At 39.2% G+C, this 15385-nt stretch overlaps 1 protein-coding gene across 4 annotated transcripts in view; it reads right to left on the bottom strand.

Moving 5' to 3' along the window:
- SNX25 (sorting nexin 25) overlaps window positions 1-15385 on the bottom strand; it is a 91024-nt gene that overhangs the window by 23616 nt on the left and 52023 nt on the right. For all 4 annotated transcript variants that reach the window (XM_064511046.1, XM_064511048.1, XM_064511045.1 and 1 more), the window contains exons 7-9: window positions 14841-15031; window positions 5780-5911; window positions 3574-3849 (exon numbers count right to left, since the gene is read on the bottom strand). In XM_064511046.1, the coding sequence (XP_064367116.1) occupies window positions 3574-3849; window positions 5780-5911; window positions 14841-15031 (599 nt within the window). The remainder of the gene's footprint in view (window positions 1-3573; window positions 3850-5779; window positions 5912-14840; window positions 15032-15385) is intronic.

The raw sequence follows: 15385 nt of genomic DNA, 5'->3' as shown, positions 1-15385 counted from the left end.
TCTGCTATCCATTCAAACAAATTGTACCTTGCGTACTACTGGCATGCAAAGAAATACAGAACTTCACATCTTCAAGTGACCTTCTCTTCAACTTCTTTTGGCATTTGCCTTAACCTCCCCTTTCTTACTGTACTTCCCCAAATGGGAACGAAGAACTGGAGATCCAGCAAACGCAGCGCCATGATGTCACCATCTCCAATGCTGCCACGTTCAAAGAGATCTCTGAGGTTTGGTTGTGGTTGAATACACATCTTAATTTATCCATGGCAAACTCTAGGAATCTAATCTCATGAACCATGGACAGAGGTCTATGTTACTTAATGACATTTCCACTAAATGAGATGCATCTTTGTACAATTAACAAAAAGCCAACAGAAGGAAATCTCAGTCTCTACTAAATTCTATGAGTTTTAGAGGAGATTCCAGGCAGCCCCACTGTAAATTCTGCAGTATTTTACATCTTAGGAAAAAACATCTGAGGAGAGATACAGTAACAATAACAACCTCCTCAGCCTGATCCTCACAAGGGAGGTGGATGCCCTTTCCCAGCTTTGCATTTGCCTGCTATGTGGCTGAGCAAATAACATCAGCTCTATGCCCTGTCCTTTTTCCTGTCTCACCTGCATGGACTGTGAACCCTTTAGGTTAGAGACTGCCTCCAAGCACGCGCACAGAGCTTAGCTCACAGAAACCTGGTTGTGGTCTCCTAACAGTGCAGTAATACAAATCATAAATATTAACAACTCTGGATGTTGTTCAGAACTCCATTGAACGAAACCATAAAACAAAAAACTTACGCTTGTTGGGAAGCACAAAGGTCAAAAAGAATCAAAAAACGCTAGTTTCAATACTGAAGAGCTAAAGAACCGTCTGCCAACTTCGGTGCTAGTAACTGAAGGACTGCACATAATTACAGAGCAGTGATGCTCTACTCCCAGAGGCAGGCGACACGATTTCTACACATAACTAACATTTCAGGCACTTACAGTAGAAAATACTGCTGAATCACTGAGTATATCATCAAATGCTAAAATTCTGACATAATAAATTATCATATATTCAAATTATCAAATACACTACCAGAATACTCAAAGCTGAGATTGAAATGTTCTGTGGTCAGACAAAAAGAGCACGATCCTACTACTGACTTCCATTTCCATTAGTACTTCAGAACACAGACTTTGGACTTATTTTAGTGAGCTGATACACGCAGCACCAACGGAAACACCAGGCTCATCTCCTTCAAAGTGCTGAAAGCAGATGCTGCTTCCTTCTCTGTTTTCACTTTTACTCATGACCTTTTAAAGATGACTTCTCAAAGGAGTGAAATGGATTGAGGATGGATTAGAAGGAAGAAGAAACAGCTAGCTCCGCACGAGGCAGGACCAGCACAGTTTGGCCTTGCCTGGATTCACATCTCCCGACTTGATTTTCTTGCATTTAATTAGGACTCGCACTTCTGCCCTGCCCTCCGCAAGGGCACCAACGGGCTCTCCACCTAGACAGCTCTACTAGTGAAACCTGCAGAAAGTTCACATACGTAACTCCAGCGGGGCCCTGGGAAGCATGGACGTAGCCACCAAGAAACAAACTAAAAACTGTCCAGTATTTGCTAACATGGAGCCCTCCAGAAATACCAGATTTCCCAGCTGCGGCTTCCTATACAGGACACAGAAAGGCTATTAAGCAGCAGCACATTTTTCCCCAACATTTGAAAAGCCAGTGGAAGCTCCAAAGCAGGAACTTTTTACCATTTGTTTTTGGCTCAGAGCCCTTGAAGCTTGCCATAGAGTCATTAGCATTACTCTATTAGGGAGATTATGCTTTAACAGTGTATGTAACTTCATAATTAACTTATGGTAAAAAAAGTGTAAAGATCCTTCCTTATATAAGCATGTTTGGCAATATATTAGTCTTGACAGGTTTCACAGCAGAAGTAGCTTTCTAATCTGGCACACGTTTACCCAATGATTTAAAAGAACGACAGATGATGCTGATGTCAAAAATCTGATTTTTCGGCAGCTATAGGAGAGTATGAAATAAATACTATCTGACAAAAGATAGCTAGTCCTAAAGCGCTGTGTCAGTTTTCTTGGAGAAATGGCTCTCTCTGTCAGACTCTGTATAAAATACATGAGGAGATTCAAAAACACAATGTTTAAATACTTAGTTCTGGGCAAAAAGAGCAACAGTGTTTCCTGAAAGTGCTGGTGATGGCAAACATCAGGACAACAAAGCTCTGAAATATCTACCATCTCCAATGCACAGCTGGGTCAGGAGTGATTCAGTTTTAGACAAATTCTTCTGCTTCACTGTGTTGTGAGCAAGCCCATGTGTAAAGTGAAGATGATAATACTGATCTGAAGCGGCAGCCTGACCAGAAGATGCTCGCTAGTCTGAGGGATGCTCTTGTCAAAGAGTTCTCGGATAAACACGACGCGAGCTCCTCTGGCACGACTGATTTAGAGAACCCACTTGAAAAACCTGCCCTGAGTGTGCAGCATTGGGTTAATGCCTACAACATTTTGAACGCTTTGTTTTAATATTTCCAGTTCTAGTGTTATTTTAATTAGTTTTGTTTTCCAGTATAGCCTATTTATTGAATAAATTGATACAAAGCACTAAGATTCTTTTTTTTCCCCCTCCATTTCAGACACAAGTTATGTGAGTTCTTGACTGTTACTTTTTCTACTCTTTTGTGCAATTTTTAAACCTATGTAGTACCTAGGAAATGTACAGGACACAGAGACCAAGACTCTAGACAGAAGCCTACTGATGAGGTGTCACTGAAGTTTCCTCCACTGAAAAGCAAAGCAGTTTGTAAGAGGTATGCTTTGTGTTCTCTGATATTAAGAAGCATAATGAAAGATAGTGAATACAAAAGGCTTGGAAATCTGAAATATCTATTTTAGCTAATTTAAAGGTTGTTTCAAAGAGATTATAAAAATATACAATTGTCATGAATCATACTCTGTTAAATATTTTGGTACTTCTTCATTGTTGTCTTACTGATCAAAAAATAAAGCTAAGCTCTAACACATTGCTAGGTGATATAAAACCAAAAACTACACTATAAAAAGTTTTAAGATGCATCACAATCATCATATTGCACTTATGCAGTGCCTTAAGAAACCCTCCCCCTATCCCCGCCCCAAATATTCAGACTATTTTATGTCCATGTTTACTCTTCTTTGATTGAATAATGCAAATTGTGTTTTGTAATAATGAAGTACATAGTACCTGTGATTTCAGAGTCACCTATCGAATGAGACTGGGTAGTTTTATCCATAGTTTTGCAGTTAGCAGAACTGGGAAAACACCTCTCTATCAGCAAGCACTTAGAGTCTAAGGAAAGACACACTATTACAGCTCCCTAGACAAACTGAGAAAACTCAGTATTGATGAACTCTCTTCGAAGAAATTGCAAAAATGATGATATTAACAAATATATCAGGGAAAAAAGAAAAGAAAATAAGCCTAAAGTTCAATGGCAAAAGATGCTTCTAAGCACTTTATTCCAACATTTTCAGATCATCTTAAAAAATAGGGAAAGAAATTATGCATGTGACTCACCACTTCATCTTTATCCTCAGGTGTGAGTCGAACAGAACTTCTTTCCTCTTCCTGCTTGATCAGTCTCTCATATAAATCACTGACAATGAACGAGGGGTAGTATCTATCCTTCAGAGTTTCATAAACATCTGCCTGAATTCTGTAGAATACTTCAATGCCTTTATTACCCACAAGACTTTGCTGTATTTCTTTATAAAGTGATTTTTCCACGGGTATTTCTCTGCTTTCCACAAAAAAATTCTGATAAATTTCACTCACCAGCTGAGGTATTTCAGCCTAGGAAGCAAGGAGGGAGAGTAAGGGAGAAGCAAAGAGAATAATAAAAGTGCTTTAAAAACTACCAGGATGAGTCAGAATCCAGGTGTACAAAGAAGGTTGATCAAGCTGATTTCATGCCCAGACATGTGAGAACACATCTGTGAATGTCTCAGATCCAGCACCCTGCCTGTGCACCTATTTCCCAAGACAGACCTTGACATTTGTTAAGCAACAACTCAGCTGTGCTCTACAGTCATCATAGTTTCCACATCCGCTGCTTTTAAAAATATGCTCCAAAAGCTAGTGAAAACCAATGAGCACTAGAGCAGCATTCTGGTCACCATTTTCAGTTCAAATTTCAGAGTGCAGCTGCATCAGCTTCTCTCTCTTCTGCTGGGAACCTGGATGGGATCAATTCTCAATTTATGTGAGACACTAATTAATTTCTGAGGCCACGAACACTACCAGAAGAGACATCTACCAGCACATGAGGGCCCATATTTCCCCTGAGCACAGAAGAGGACACAGGGCTGAATTCTGCATTAACAAACAGGAAAGAAAGAGGAAGTAACACAGCACAGTCAGTGATCTTTCTCAACTATGTGCTAACTTCCTGAGCAAAATTAAAGATGTTTTAGCCACTCCCTCAGCACGGCACAACATGCTTGCTGGCCTTATGTGACAAAACCATAGCCACGTGGCTGCGTGATGCTACTTATTTGAATCAAAGCTGCCCCTGTAGTGGCCGACAACCCTGAAGTTTCACGGAAAAATATAAGCACAATGTGATAGAACCGCAAGCCTTGAATAAATGCACCATATATATTCCTCTAAAAATGAGGAGAGAAATCATAGCTGAGAGGTCATAAAATGTTTTATAGCACCTTTCCCAATCATGCAGTTTGCAAATCAAAACTGATTTATACAACTCTCTTCATGGTGCCTGCCAAATGCTTTTTATGAAAACTTTTTAACCTGAGTTGGTTTTTAGACATTCTTACAGAACACATCAATAGTTTGCTACTCATGATTTGCCACTCAGGTTACAGGATGTTATTTGTGTTTCCCAATTGAAAAGAATCTTTTTAAATAGGAGAGTAATAAAATGACAGTGAATAAAAATAAAATAAGTGATAGTGATTCATATTTCATGCTAATATGAATCCTGGAATTTTAAAATAGTTTCGCAGAAAAAGCCATCCCAGTACTAACAAGCACTAACGTGTCCTCAACATACTAGCTCTGACTATTGCTACAGGATGCTTCCTGCAATTCTAAGTGAAATTTCCTACCTTTATTTCAGGGCTCTCATTCCCCACTTTGTTTAGCACATATTACAATGCGGTACTGTTCCTGCCCTCTGGCAGTAGGGCAGCACTACTGGTGAAATTTAGTGGCCTATATTGCAATGGAACAGGGAGAAGAAGGGGCCTTTTAAAGCAAAATCTCTTTTGAGGGGACTTTAAAAACATACATACACAAACATCTTTAATTTTCATGGTTTTGGATTGAATGGGTTACCTGTAATCAGAAAGATGAGAAGTTTACGAATGGACTACCAAATGGTAATGTATTTGGAAGTTTCACATAAGCTAATCCAAACAAGGCCAATATATTACTGCAATTTTTTTCTTTAGCAGAGGGGAAAAACAGTTCCACTAATTTTGCCTATTAAGTATCCTTTTTACAGGTTACGTTGGTATAAAAACCACCACTAAACTAGCATCACTCTATCATGCTATTAAAAAAGTTCACAGTTTTTTAAAATTGCCATATTAACCCCAAGCAGTGACATAAAGAAGTTAAAATACTAAAGTGCTTAGTCCCCTTTCTACGGTATCGGTGTGCTTTGAAACCATAAATACAGAAGCATTTCTCAAAAGCAAGATCAGAGCAAGCAGAGAGTCCATTTAATGAACAAGCCGCAGGGACGTGCAATTTATTCCACCTTGTTAGCATTCTTCAGACACTCCACAGATTCCCAAAGACTGATCAAAGCTCTCTTGTCCATCCTATCCATGTAGATTCGGAAGTGCTCTCGGTATGAAGGGCTGGCCAAAATTTCCTCAAACTGAAGAATCTAGAGAAAGAAAAAACAAGAGTAAAATCTGAGAAAATACCTATATGGGACTGAACAGCAGCTATGCATCATTGGTGCAGATTAAGGTCACCCAAGGTAACCAAATTAAATTTCCCAAGTGAACTTCCCAAGAACTTCTGTTCCCCCCTAGCTGCCCACAGGTATTTAAGCAGTTCAGCCAAATGTTTTTGACCAAAATTTAGTGCTGCAAGGGAAAACATTTTGCTTTTATGTCCTCTTGTGGTTTTCAAAAGAAGGTACTGTACGCATAAAGGAGAGGGAACCCCCCCACACACACACACAAACACAGAAAAAGGCAGCCAATGCATACTTTGCTCATCTCCTGCTCACAAAGCCTTATACTGTTTCTTCACTACTCAGAACTCACAAAATCAATTCTACATATTTGGAGAAAAGCAAATGTAAGCCAACACCCTTTAATTCAAACAGGAACAATGCTCTTTCTTCTCAGAAGCGAGGGGTCAGCTCTCCAGTTTTCATATCCAAAAGCAACATCCAATTCTGAACCCAATGGGAGTTGCGAACATGTGAAAATTCGGCCTCTCTGGAGTCAATGTGCCGTTCCTCGGTTAGCCTTTCCTCCTCACAATGCCCAGAACAACTCCAAAATGCCCGTTTCTCTCACAGTTCTATAAAGACTAGTTCTATTATTAACAAACACCACCTCTCAAATTAATTTTGATACTTAGTGCTTCATTTACAGCTCATTTGGCTTTCCTAAATTTGCTATTTAGCGTGGAAACTTTTTCAGACACGTCACAAGCATCAGAAAATCTTATCTTCCAAGTTTTGAAACTATCTTTTAAATGGGCTGATGCATTGATCACAGACTCCAATTTCTCATGTTTTCTGTAAAACATTTGTTTTCATCAGCGGTACTCTGAGAAGTCACATTAAAATATGCAATAGACACAGCCCAGCCCAAATAACTCATTTGATTTCTTGGCTAAAGCATCACGCTAGACTGCTCAGCTTCTGCCACATGTCCCCCGTGACACGAATCTCTTTCAGATTCAACTATATTCTTTGTTCCAAGATGCCCACGGCTTGTTTACGGTTGCATTAAAATTCACGTAACTCAAATAAACTTATATTACCACCAGATTCAAATGACTTGTGTAATTACTCCAAATTATTTTTATTATAACTTACCATCCTCCATTTACACGCTATCTGTACATTTTGCTACCAGGAAATTTTTAAATCTTTTTTTCTAAATCACCCCAGAAACTCCTCAGGCAACAACAACCTTCCACGTGTAATTACTTTTTCTACACTGTCAGGATTCCATTTTTAATCTAGTTAATTGGCCACACTGAATAAAGTAGTATTTTATATCAAGCAGAACGTAGATAAAAAATATTTTGCTTCCAGGATTAAAAAAGTGTCAGCTTGAAAGTTTACTTACTATTTCAGCACAGCATCCAGCTGCACTGAGACCCAGTACCTGATCAAGGGTAACGAGAGAGGTTGCACTCCTGCAGATAGGTTCAGAAGGACAGCGTTAAGGGACAGCTTAAGGGACACAGTACTTCTGCTGACTACCCTGGCTACTGCTGTCAGAAGTTGTTTCAGTCCCCTTGCCTCCAAGTCTAAAGCATGGGCTGCCTCCTTGCCATAGCCTCTAGCATCTCTCAGCCTTCGACAGAGAACACCTTGTCACCTGATGCAACAGAGAGCACCACGCATCCCGCAAACATGCGCACCAGATCCAGCTGCACAGACCTTTTATAGTTGTATAAATTCTGTCTCAAAAAAATTTGTTTTCCACAACACGAGTTGTGAGAATTTATGAGTTAGATGCATCTATGCTCCTACCAGATACAAAAGGTTTCCATGTGTTTTCCCTCCAGGAAGTATGACTACATTGCAGAACACTAAGATGGCATTTGAAGTCATTTACAAAATGCAATTGCCAAAAATTTAACTTTCAATGTTCCTATGAGGCAAAGGAGCCAAGTTCCAAGCTGACTGAACTACTCTCTGCTTGATCCAAACAAACAGTAGCACCAGCAGTTTCCACACCACAGGCTACAAAGCTTTCTGAAATAAATCTTAACTATTCCCAAGGACACAGAGAAAGACAGAGCATGGTCTTTACCCTGGCAGTTAGGGCATATGGCTGCCAGCTCCCATTCAAATGAATATCTGTTTACAGAAATTGCAAAGCATCCATCAGAAACACAGCCAGGAAAGACTTTGGGCTATGATATAGTGCTCAGGGGCTCTTCCTGAGATGAGAGAGATGCAGGCTTAAATCAGGCAGAAAAGGAAATGAAAGCCAGACTTCCCACACCCAAGCAGATGCTGTAGTCATTAAGCTCTTGGATTAAAAACCCATTATCACTTCCTCCTCCTCTAGTATTTTTGTGAATCCAGGCCTTTGATACAGCTAGAAACACCTGAAAAAATGAAGAGATGTACAGATGTAGATGCTGAATAAAATGAAGAACACTGGTTTTCATTTTGGGAAGAAAAGTAGGACCAAATTTTAAAAATCCTACCAAAACCAAACACCCCCTTCCTCTCCAACTTTTCAGCTGAATCAGTTTTCACAGAGCTCATTCAGTTCCATCACTTGTATCATCAAGAATCCTAATAAACCAGAGTGGCCATGGTCTCTTGGGCCACATCTCACCAACCACCAACCCACATCTCTTTCTTTGAAAAGAGAAGTAGGTCCTTAAGCAATGGGCTAATAAATCTTAGTTTCCTATGGCTTTATGTTTTATAGCTAGGTATTCCAGTACTGAACATGACATGAATTCCAACTGTGGTTGAGGCATTAATAATGTCTGCAATAAAGAGTTCTGTAATACCTAATAATAATAATACAGTTCAAGTCAGGTATCAGCCACTCTCTCTGTAGGAAGACCACCAATTTTCATAAACCTAGTATCTGTGAGACCCAACACTAAGTCACATTTAGAAAAATACGGTGACTTGACACAAGCTGTACAAGGGGAAACAGCATGCACATGCATTTACACAACCACTGAGACAAGTCTCATTTCCTTAATAAACCAAGCTAAATAAGGTTCTTTAAGAACTGTAGTGACTACATTTTGTCTGAACCAGCTGTCTCCAGATTTTGGGCAGGGTTTAAGGAAACTGTGCTTGTCTCAGCTGGTCATTTTCATCTTCACAGTGTTCCTCACTGACAGCTGTGTGCCATTCCTGCTCTTTATTCTTTACCATACCATCATCACCTGGAACTGGCTTGCTCTTACCTTAAGAACTATTCAGGTATATGAACAAAAACTTCCATCTTTCAGAGTTCACTCTATAAATCCTCATCAAACAATGTAATTATGTAGAGAGAGGCTTGCTGAAACAAGGCTTATTACAGAAAAGGCAATCAGACTGTCAAAGAGGAGAATATAGAGATGACAATTCAAAGGTCAGTCCATAGGTTAGCTACAGAGCATTGTCATATTCTCTAATCAATCATTTTATCAAGGAGGACAACGATTCAAGATACAAGGGGAAGAGGGTCTTCCAGCCTCTCGAACAGAGATCTTGACCATCGTGAGGACTGTCAGCTCTGTAAGTGATGGTACAGCTAATAAATTACTGCAAGCTACACTTGCAATGCAAATCACATGGCATCACTTTTTGAGTGAGAGGTCACCTTGGTCTCTGTGCTTGCATTATCCAAGGTCTCTCCACACAGGCTGCCAGCAAGGTCAATTAACAAACACCCACCCTCAAAAGTGCCTGTGGTAAGTGTTACTGCTGTGAGAAACACAACGTAATAATCCCTCTTACCTAGCAAAGAGCCCATTACACAGGTACCCTATGGTATTTAAAGTGACCTAATTCCTCAGAGGTTTGTGAAACAGAATTACTACCTTGCAAACTAACCTATTTTAACGAAATAAACAAATTGAGAGAAAAGTATGTTCAAACATGTCTTTTATCAGTTATGTTTAAATATAGTCTTACTTGATAATACTCTTTAAATATGAGGCATGATAAAATATCACAGGAAACCATTCAGACATCTTACATGTGAGCACACAAGTTCAGCATTTTACACATGATCATCATAAAGGAGGTAATACTAAGACATATCAATCTGTTACTTTCAGTCAGCTGCTAAATTTCATTACTAGTGTTGCACTCAAAATGTCACTGAGAAGAATAAATTCTGACTAGGACTCAAAAGTATCCTCATTCTACCATTTTGTTCCTGACAATTTTGGGTAGTGACAAATCTTCATTTAAAGGAACTTAAGTAAAATTTTATTGCCTGCAGCAAGACACGTACTAATGAAAACTCAAATACAAGTCTCTAAGAAAAGTTCTGGAAGTGTCCATCATAGCCAGTGAAGTCCCACAGTGTATTACGATATTCTGTGTGAAAGCAATTTAGCATTTCTCAGCTCTTTATCATTCTGTTTTATAGATGAAATATGCAAAGAAGGAATCAAGCAATCTTTGGTTTTTTTCTACTGGAATTTTCTACCCCGCTTTCTACAGATATTTAGCCACATACTCCATCATGAAGAATAAAATGGAAGACAAAGACAGAATGGTCTGCAGTTACTGCTTCTTACAAGGTCTCATTATGTTATAAAAAGCCAAAGAATTAAGAAGAAAAAGGGCAAACATTTGTCATGGTTGGTATAGTTGGAAAAGAGTTTTGAGTGGGAGAATATATATTACTAATACTTTCATGTTAACAGTAAGGGGCAAAAGAGTTCTTGAGCTCTGAGGTGATCAGTTACGGCAAGATGGCTGCAATTCAGGCAGCGTGGTGTGGAGGGTCCTTCCTTCCCTGATGCAAAGAACAGGGATCTGTAGCACTTTGTAATCCTCACTGAAAGGTTCTTTTATGACTCAGTATCATCACTGATTAGGGCACATAGCTTGAAGCTATGCTGGCACATATGCATGCATTAGGGCATGCGTACATCCTCGAATCTAATAACCAGCGAGCAATTACAATCTTAGAGCTATCGGCCTCAACAGCAACCCTTCAAGTCCTCTTAACTCTATAACTGCTTTAGGGCTAGGAAAAAACAGCAGCTGTACTGTTGCTGCATCCATCCCCTAGTCCAACAGTAAAGTAACTATTATACCACAGTTACCCAAAGGCTCTGCCAAATATGAGAAACGCATTTGAACTTTTTTTCAGCAGGGTGCTGTAGCCAGGCAAACAGGATGGTTTTGCTCCTAGCCCTACAAAGCAGAGATACCTGGTGTTGGCATCTCTCTGAAGATTGTCCAGAGAGAGGCTGCGACTGTCCAGTCAGGGAGACAAACATAAAACAGCTATTTAATTTCAAAGGGCTCATATAGGCACTGGATATAGCACAAATGCAGTGTACTATCATCCTTTGCGACAGACCAGGGTCCCATTTCTTACAACTACATTTGGCCTATAAAGAATAACCAAAATAGAGCTGGTAACTGCACCGCAGATCATAGGCAGGGTGAACAGAATTTGGGTCAGTAACAGAAGTTTTCTGCTAGGAACATGGCACAGGGTCTGGAATAAATGGAAGATAATACTGGAAAAATGTTGCTCTTTGAGCTGCATGTTAAAAACCACTAATGAAGACTTTCTGCCTGTATGGTCATTAAAATTTAAGTGTAAAGTATTACTAAAAAAATAAGAGGCAAGTCATCGGAAGGGTATCTTTGTCACATACAGCAGCAGTTGAGCAAAATGCAATGATTCTTTAACTATCAAGAAATACTAAGTATTTATTATGTGAAGCACTTGGCTATTTTCTGCATCTCAGTAATGGGAAAACTCCTGCTTTCTGACTCACCTGCTCATGAATATACTTGTCAAAAGATGCCCCATCTTCAGGCAACAGGGAAACATGGATTTAAGTTCTCTTTCTTTATACCTCCAAATTCTATACCATGAGTTATCCTGACATAACCTGACACGACAACCTGAAGCTCAGAAATCAGACGGAAAATCTAATCAGTCAACAGTTAAATCAGCGTCTACCTGAGGACTGTGGTGGAAGCAAGTTCTTCTGCAGCAGTTTAAACTTGATCCTCATTAGCAGGATCATGAACACGGACTGTCTGTGCCTCAAAACAAATTGAGATGGTTTTTGGGTGGAATTTTCCTTGCTATTTTACAGCTAGTCACGGATTGGATCCCCAGAGCTCCCTTTAACACCAGCGATTCATTGAATATCTCCACTACAGAGATGCGGTGACTGCACATTGAATCTCACAGACGCGGTGATGTGGCTGTTGTGCAGAGCACAACAGATCAAACAAATGATTTCCTTGATAAACACAGACAACAAGAACTCAATGAAGTTACTGCAATACTGTGCAAGTACAATTTCTAGGAAAAAGGATTAAAAATGCATTGACCATATTAGATTAGAAGATATGCTTCATATATTACACTAATTCAAACTGCATTTTCTCTGGAAGCAAATCTAACACCCAGAGTATCAATCAATATCAGAGCTAATGACAAAATTCAGTTTCAGAGAGTAGTTAGGTTTTTTTATGTCTGTTTTTAGACAATGGATTATAATTCATATGTCTTAAGTTCAGGATTTCCCTGGAGCAATCAGATTCAGGATAGTGAAGTAAATGAAACGTGTGCAAAACCTATACAATCCTGTGACTTTTATGTATTGAGCAGAGAGTAAGCTGTCAGTGTTTTATTATTAGCTTCTGCTGTGAAAGAAATAATTATTTTGAATAATATCCTTTTCATTTCTTAAATCTGTAATAGGACAACATGGACAGCTCCAAATAATTAATCTCCACATTTAAAACTATAATCAGAACATGCAAAGTAAGGATGTTTACTGGCAACGCTGTTATTGCCCCACTACTGCAGGAAAGAGAAAGCTTTTTGTAGGATGCAGAAATGGAACAAAAACACAAGTTTAGGCCATTAGTCAATTTGTTCTCTGTTTGATTAGTACAAAAAGATTCCCCAAGTCTATGTATTCAAGGCTCTGTACTACACTTAAATAATCATTCAAAACACCATCAGTAAATGCCTGTTCCTGATGTATTTTGTGCATTTTAGTGAAATTAAACTTCCAGTTTCTTATATACAAGGTAGTTATTCTGCAGGTAAGTGCTAGCTCAATGGAAAAGCTGGCACAATCAAACTCAAAAAAAAAAAAAAAAAAAAAAAAGGTTATGGTCACCAGAAGTGACATATCAACATTAGCTTACCTTCTAGACTCCAAAGAAACGTTTCCCTTTTGCTTCAAAAAGCCTAAGTATTCAATCAATACTGCCCACGTTGAAAGAGTCCCACACAAACTAGTACTGACGGCCTTTAAAAAAGGGCTCAGATCATAGCAACCAGAGTACAGGAGGTGGATGGGAAGAAATGACGGTCAAGAAGTCTCCCTTCCACAGCCAAGCTCTGGGCATTTTTTTGTGCTCAGAAACGAATAGCTAGGCCTTTGTTTCTAGTCTAACCTCTCTGAGCCTCTTTCTTGGTCACAGAGAGTTGGGAACAACAGAACGGAGAAGCGATTTCCCTATTTTCTACTCCAAAGTGGGCAAGGGGGGAATTCTAGGGTTTCTTCATAGCAATGCATCAAAAGCTTAGAAGCAGGGCTCCTCTAGATCCCACTGTTTTCACCACCAATACCGCAAATTCCTTTGCAAGGAAGTGTCTTTATTCCTATTAATAGTCCCATTAATTTAATATGGAGCTGCTCAAGGGTATATTTGCAGGATATAATCCAAAAATCAGCAGCTCCTATCAGTAATCTGGAGGGCCATAAAACATGTTACATTAACAGCAGGAATTTCTCTGATTTTTATGCAAGATTGTACTAAATTTCTTACCAATCCCATTTCCCTGTCCCTAACTGCTGCAACTTCACTACCTGACCCTGCTCCTGAACAATCTTACGTCACCGTGTATCTATCCTGGAAAGCACATAACGTCTCAGTAGGAACCGAAATATGTCTACTCAGTGGCATCAGTGGCCCATGCGGTTCTGCCACATGCTTCTCTGTCCTTTCCAGTCCTTTTCCCCTTGGTACCAGTTGCTACACTCGACCTCTGGAAACAGATCAGGAATGTCTCAGCGCAATCTGTGACACATCACTTTCTGAAATCACGCTTTAAGGACAAGTGGGGGATGGGGAATTACTCTCTTGCATACTTAAAGAAACAAAACAAGTAGTAAGAACTATTTTTCTGTCATGAATTTTTTTCTTATGTGCCACTAAGTTACAATTATTATAATGACTTAATGAAACTTGAAGATCCCTGCATGAAGGGATGATTTCTTTTTCTTCTACCTACATGGAAGAAGACTTATTCAAAGAGGACATTATTAAAGTTTACCAAAGATAACTAGCCATGATTTTTATTTTTGTAGCTGCTGGCTAGTGAAACAGTACTTTTTTTTCCAATTCCAGAGTACAGTGAGGTTTAAAATCGGCATTCAGTTAACAACTTTACTAGGGTTCTTCTGCAATGACTGCCCTTAAAAATTTGCCAATTGCCTTCCACAAGTAAGTGTTTGCTTTAAATAACTCAGTATTTGCAAAACTTGCAGGTATTTCCTACAGTAAATATAATACAGGCCAAAGAAACATTACAAGTTGGTAATCTTTTCTGAAAGAAAGTTGCTCCTTCATAAAGGACCATGTCCTTACTAACTCCCTACAGTATGTCTGAATATCTCACACACTGAGACACCGAACTCTTTATGAAGTTCCATACACAGCATTTTAGTAAAATTCCAGTTTGAATAACCAGTATGTTTTTCCAGGTACTACAGCAATTATTTCCCCAATATTAAAACAAATAGACTAGGCAGCCATTAGTTTATACTTGATTCTCAGGGGAAGTAAGGGATTAATGACAGTGAGGTTAATATGATTCAGTACTAACACACTCAGAACAGCCTTCAAGCAATGTGTGTTATACAGTCCATACCTTCTGACTTTGGGGGCCATCACCTTCATCAGAAGTGCCATCTTCCTGCTGATCATAAGCAGGCCCCCCCAAAAGCCTTATTCTCTTCTCACACTGCTTCTTTGCCACTGTCAGCTGATTAATATACCTCTTCACATTGCGAGCCCTCAGTAGGTCAGCTTTCATCGCAGCAGTTTCTTTTCCTTTTGAATCTAAGAATAAAGCAATCAGAAATGGTCTTTTACAACAGAAAAATATCACCTCACCAATACCTGAGGCATTTGCCATTCAAGACTCAACATGTACTTGAGTACACATACTTGGAAGTTCGTGTTTGAAATAAAGTGATGAATTCTAAAATATTATTGGAGAATATCTCAAGTACTTATACAAACAAAAAAAAACCATATTCAAATATCCAGTGAATTCTGGTCCCTCCATCTCTCTTCCCATGGCTTATTACAAGACATGGTACCAAGACTTTTACTACAGGATGTACATTTGTTAGATGGCCTTACGAAGTTAACTGCAGCCACGGTGCATGGTAACACATGGAACTGACGGTC

This window comes from Dromaius novaehollandiae, chromosome 4 (genome assembly GCF_036370855.1).
Source record: "Dromaius novaehollandiae isolate bDroNov1 chromosome 4, bDroNov1.hap1, whole genome shotgun sequence".
NCBI lineage: Eukaryota > Metazoa > Chordata > Aves > Casuariiformes > Dromaiidae > Dromaius > Dromaius novaehollandiae.
The sequence above is the reverse complement of the archived record's forward strand: the minus strand, read 5'-3'. Positions and strand labels throughout refer to the sequence as shown.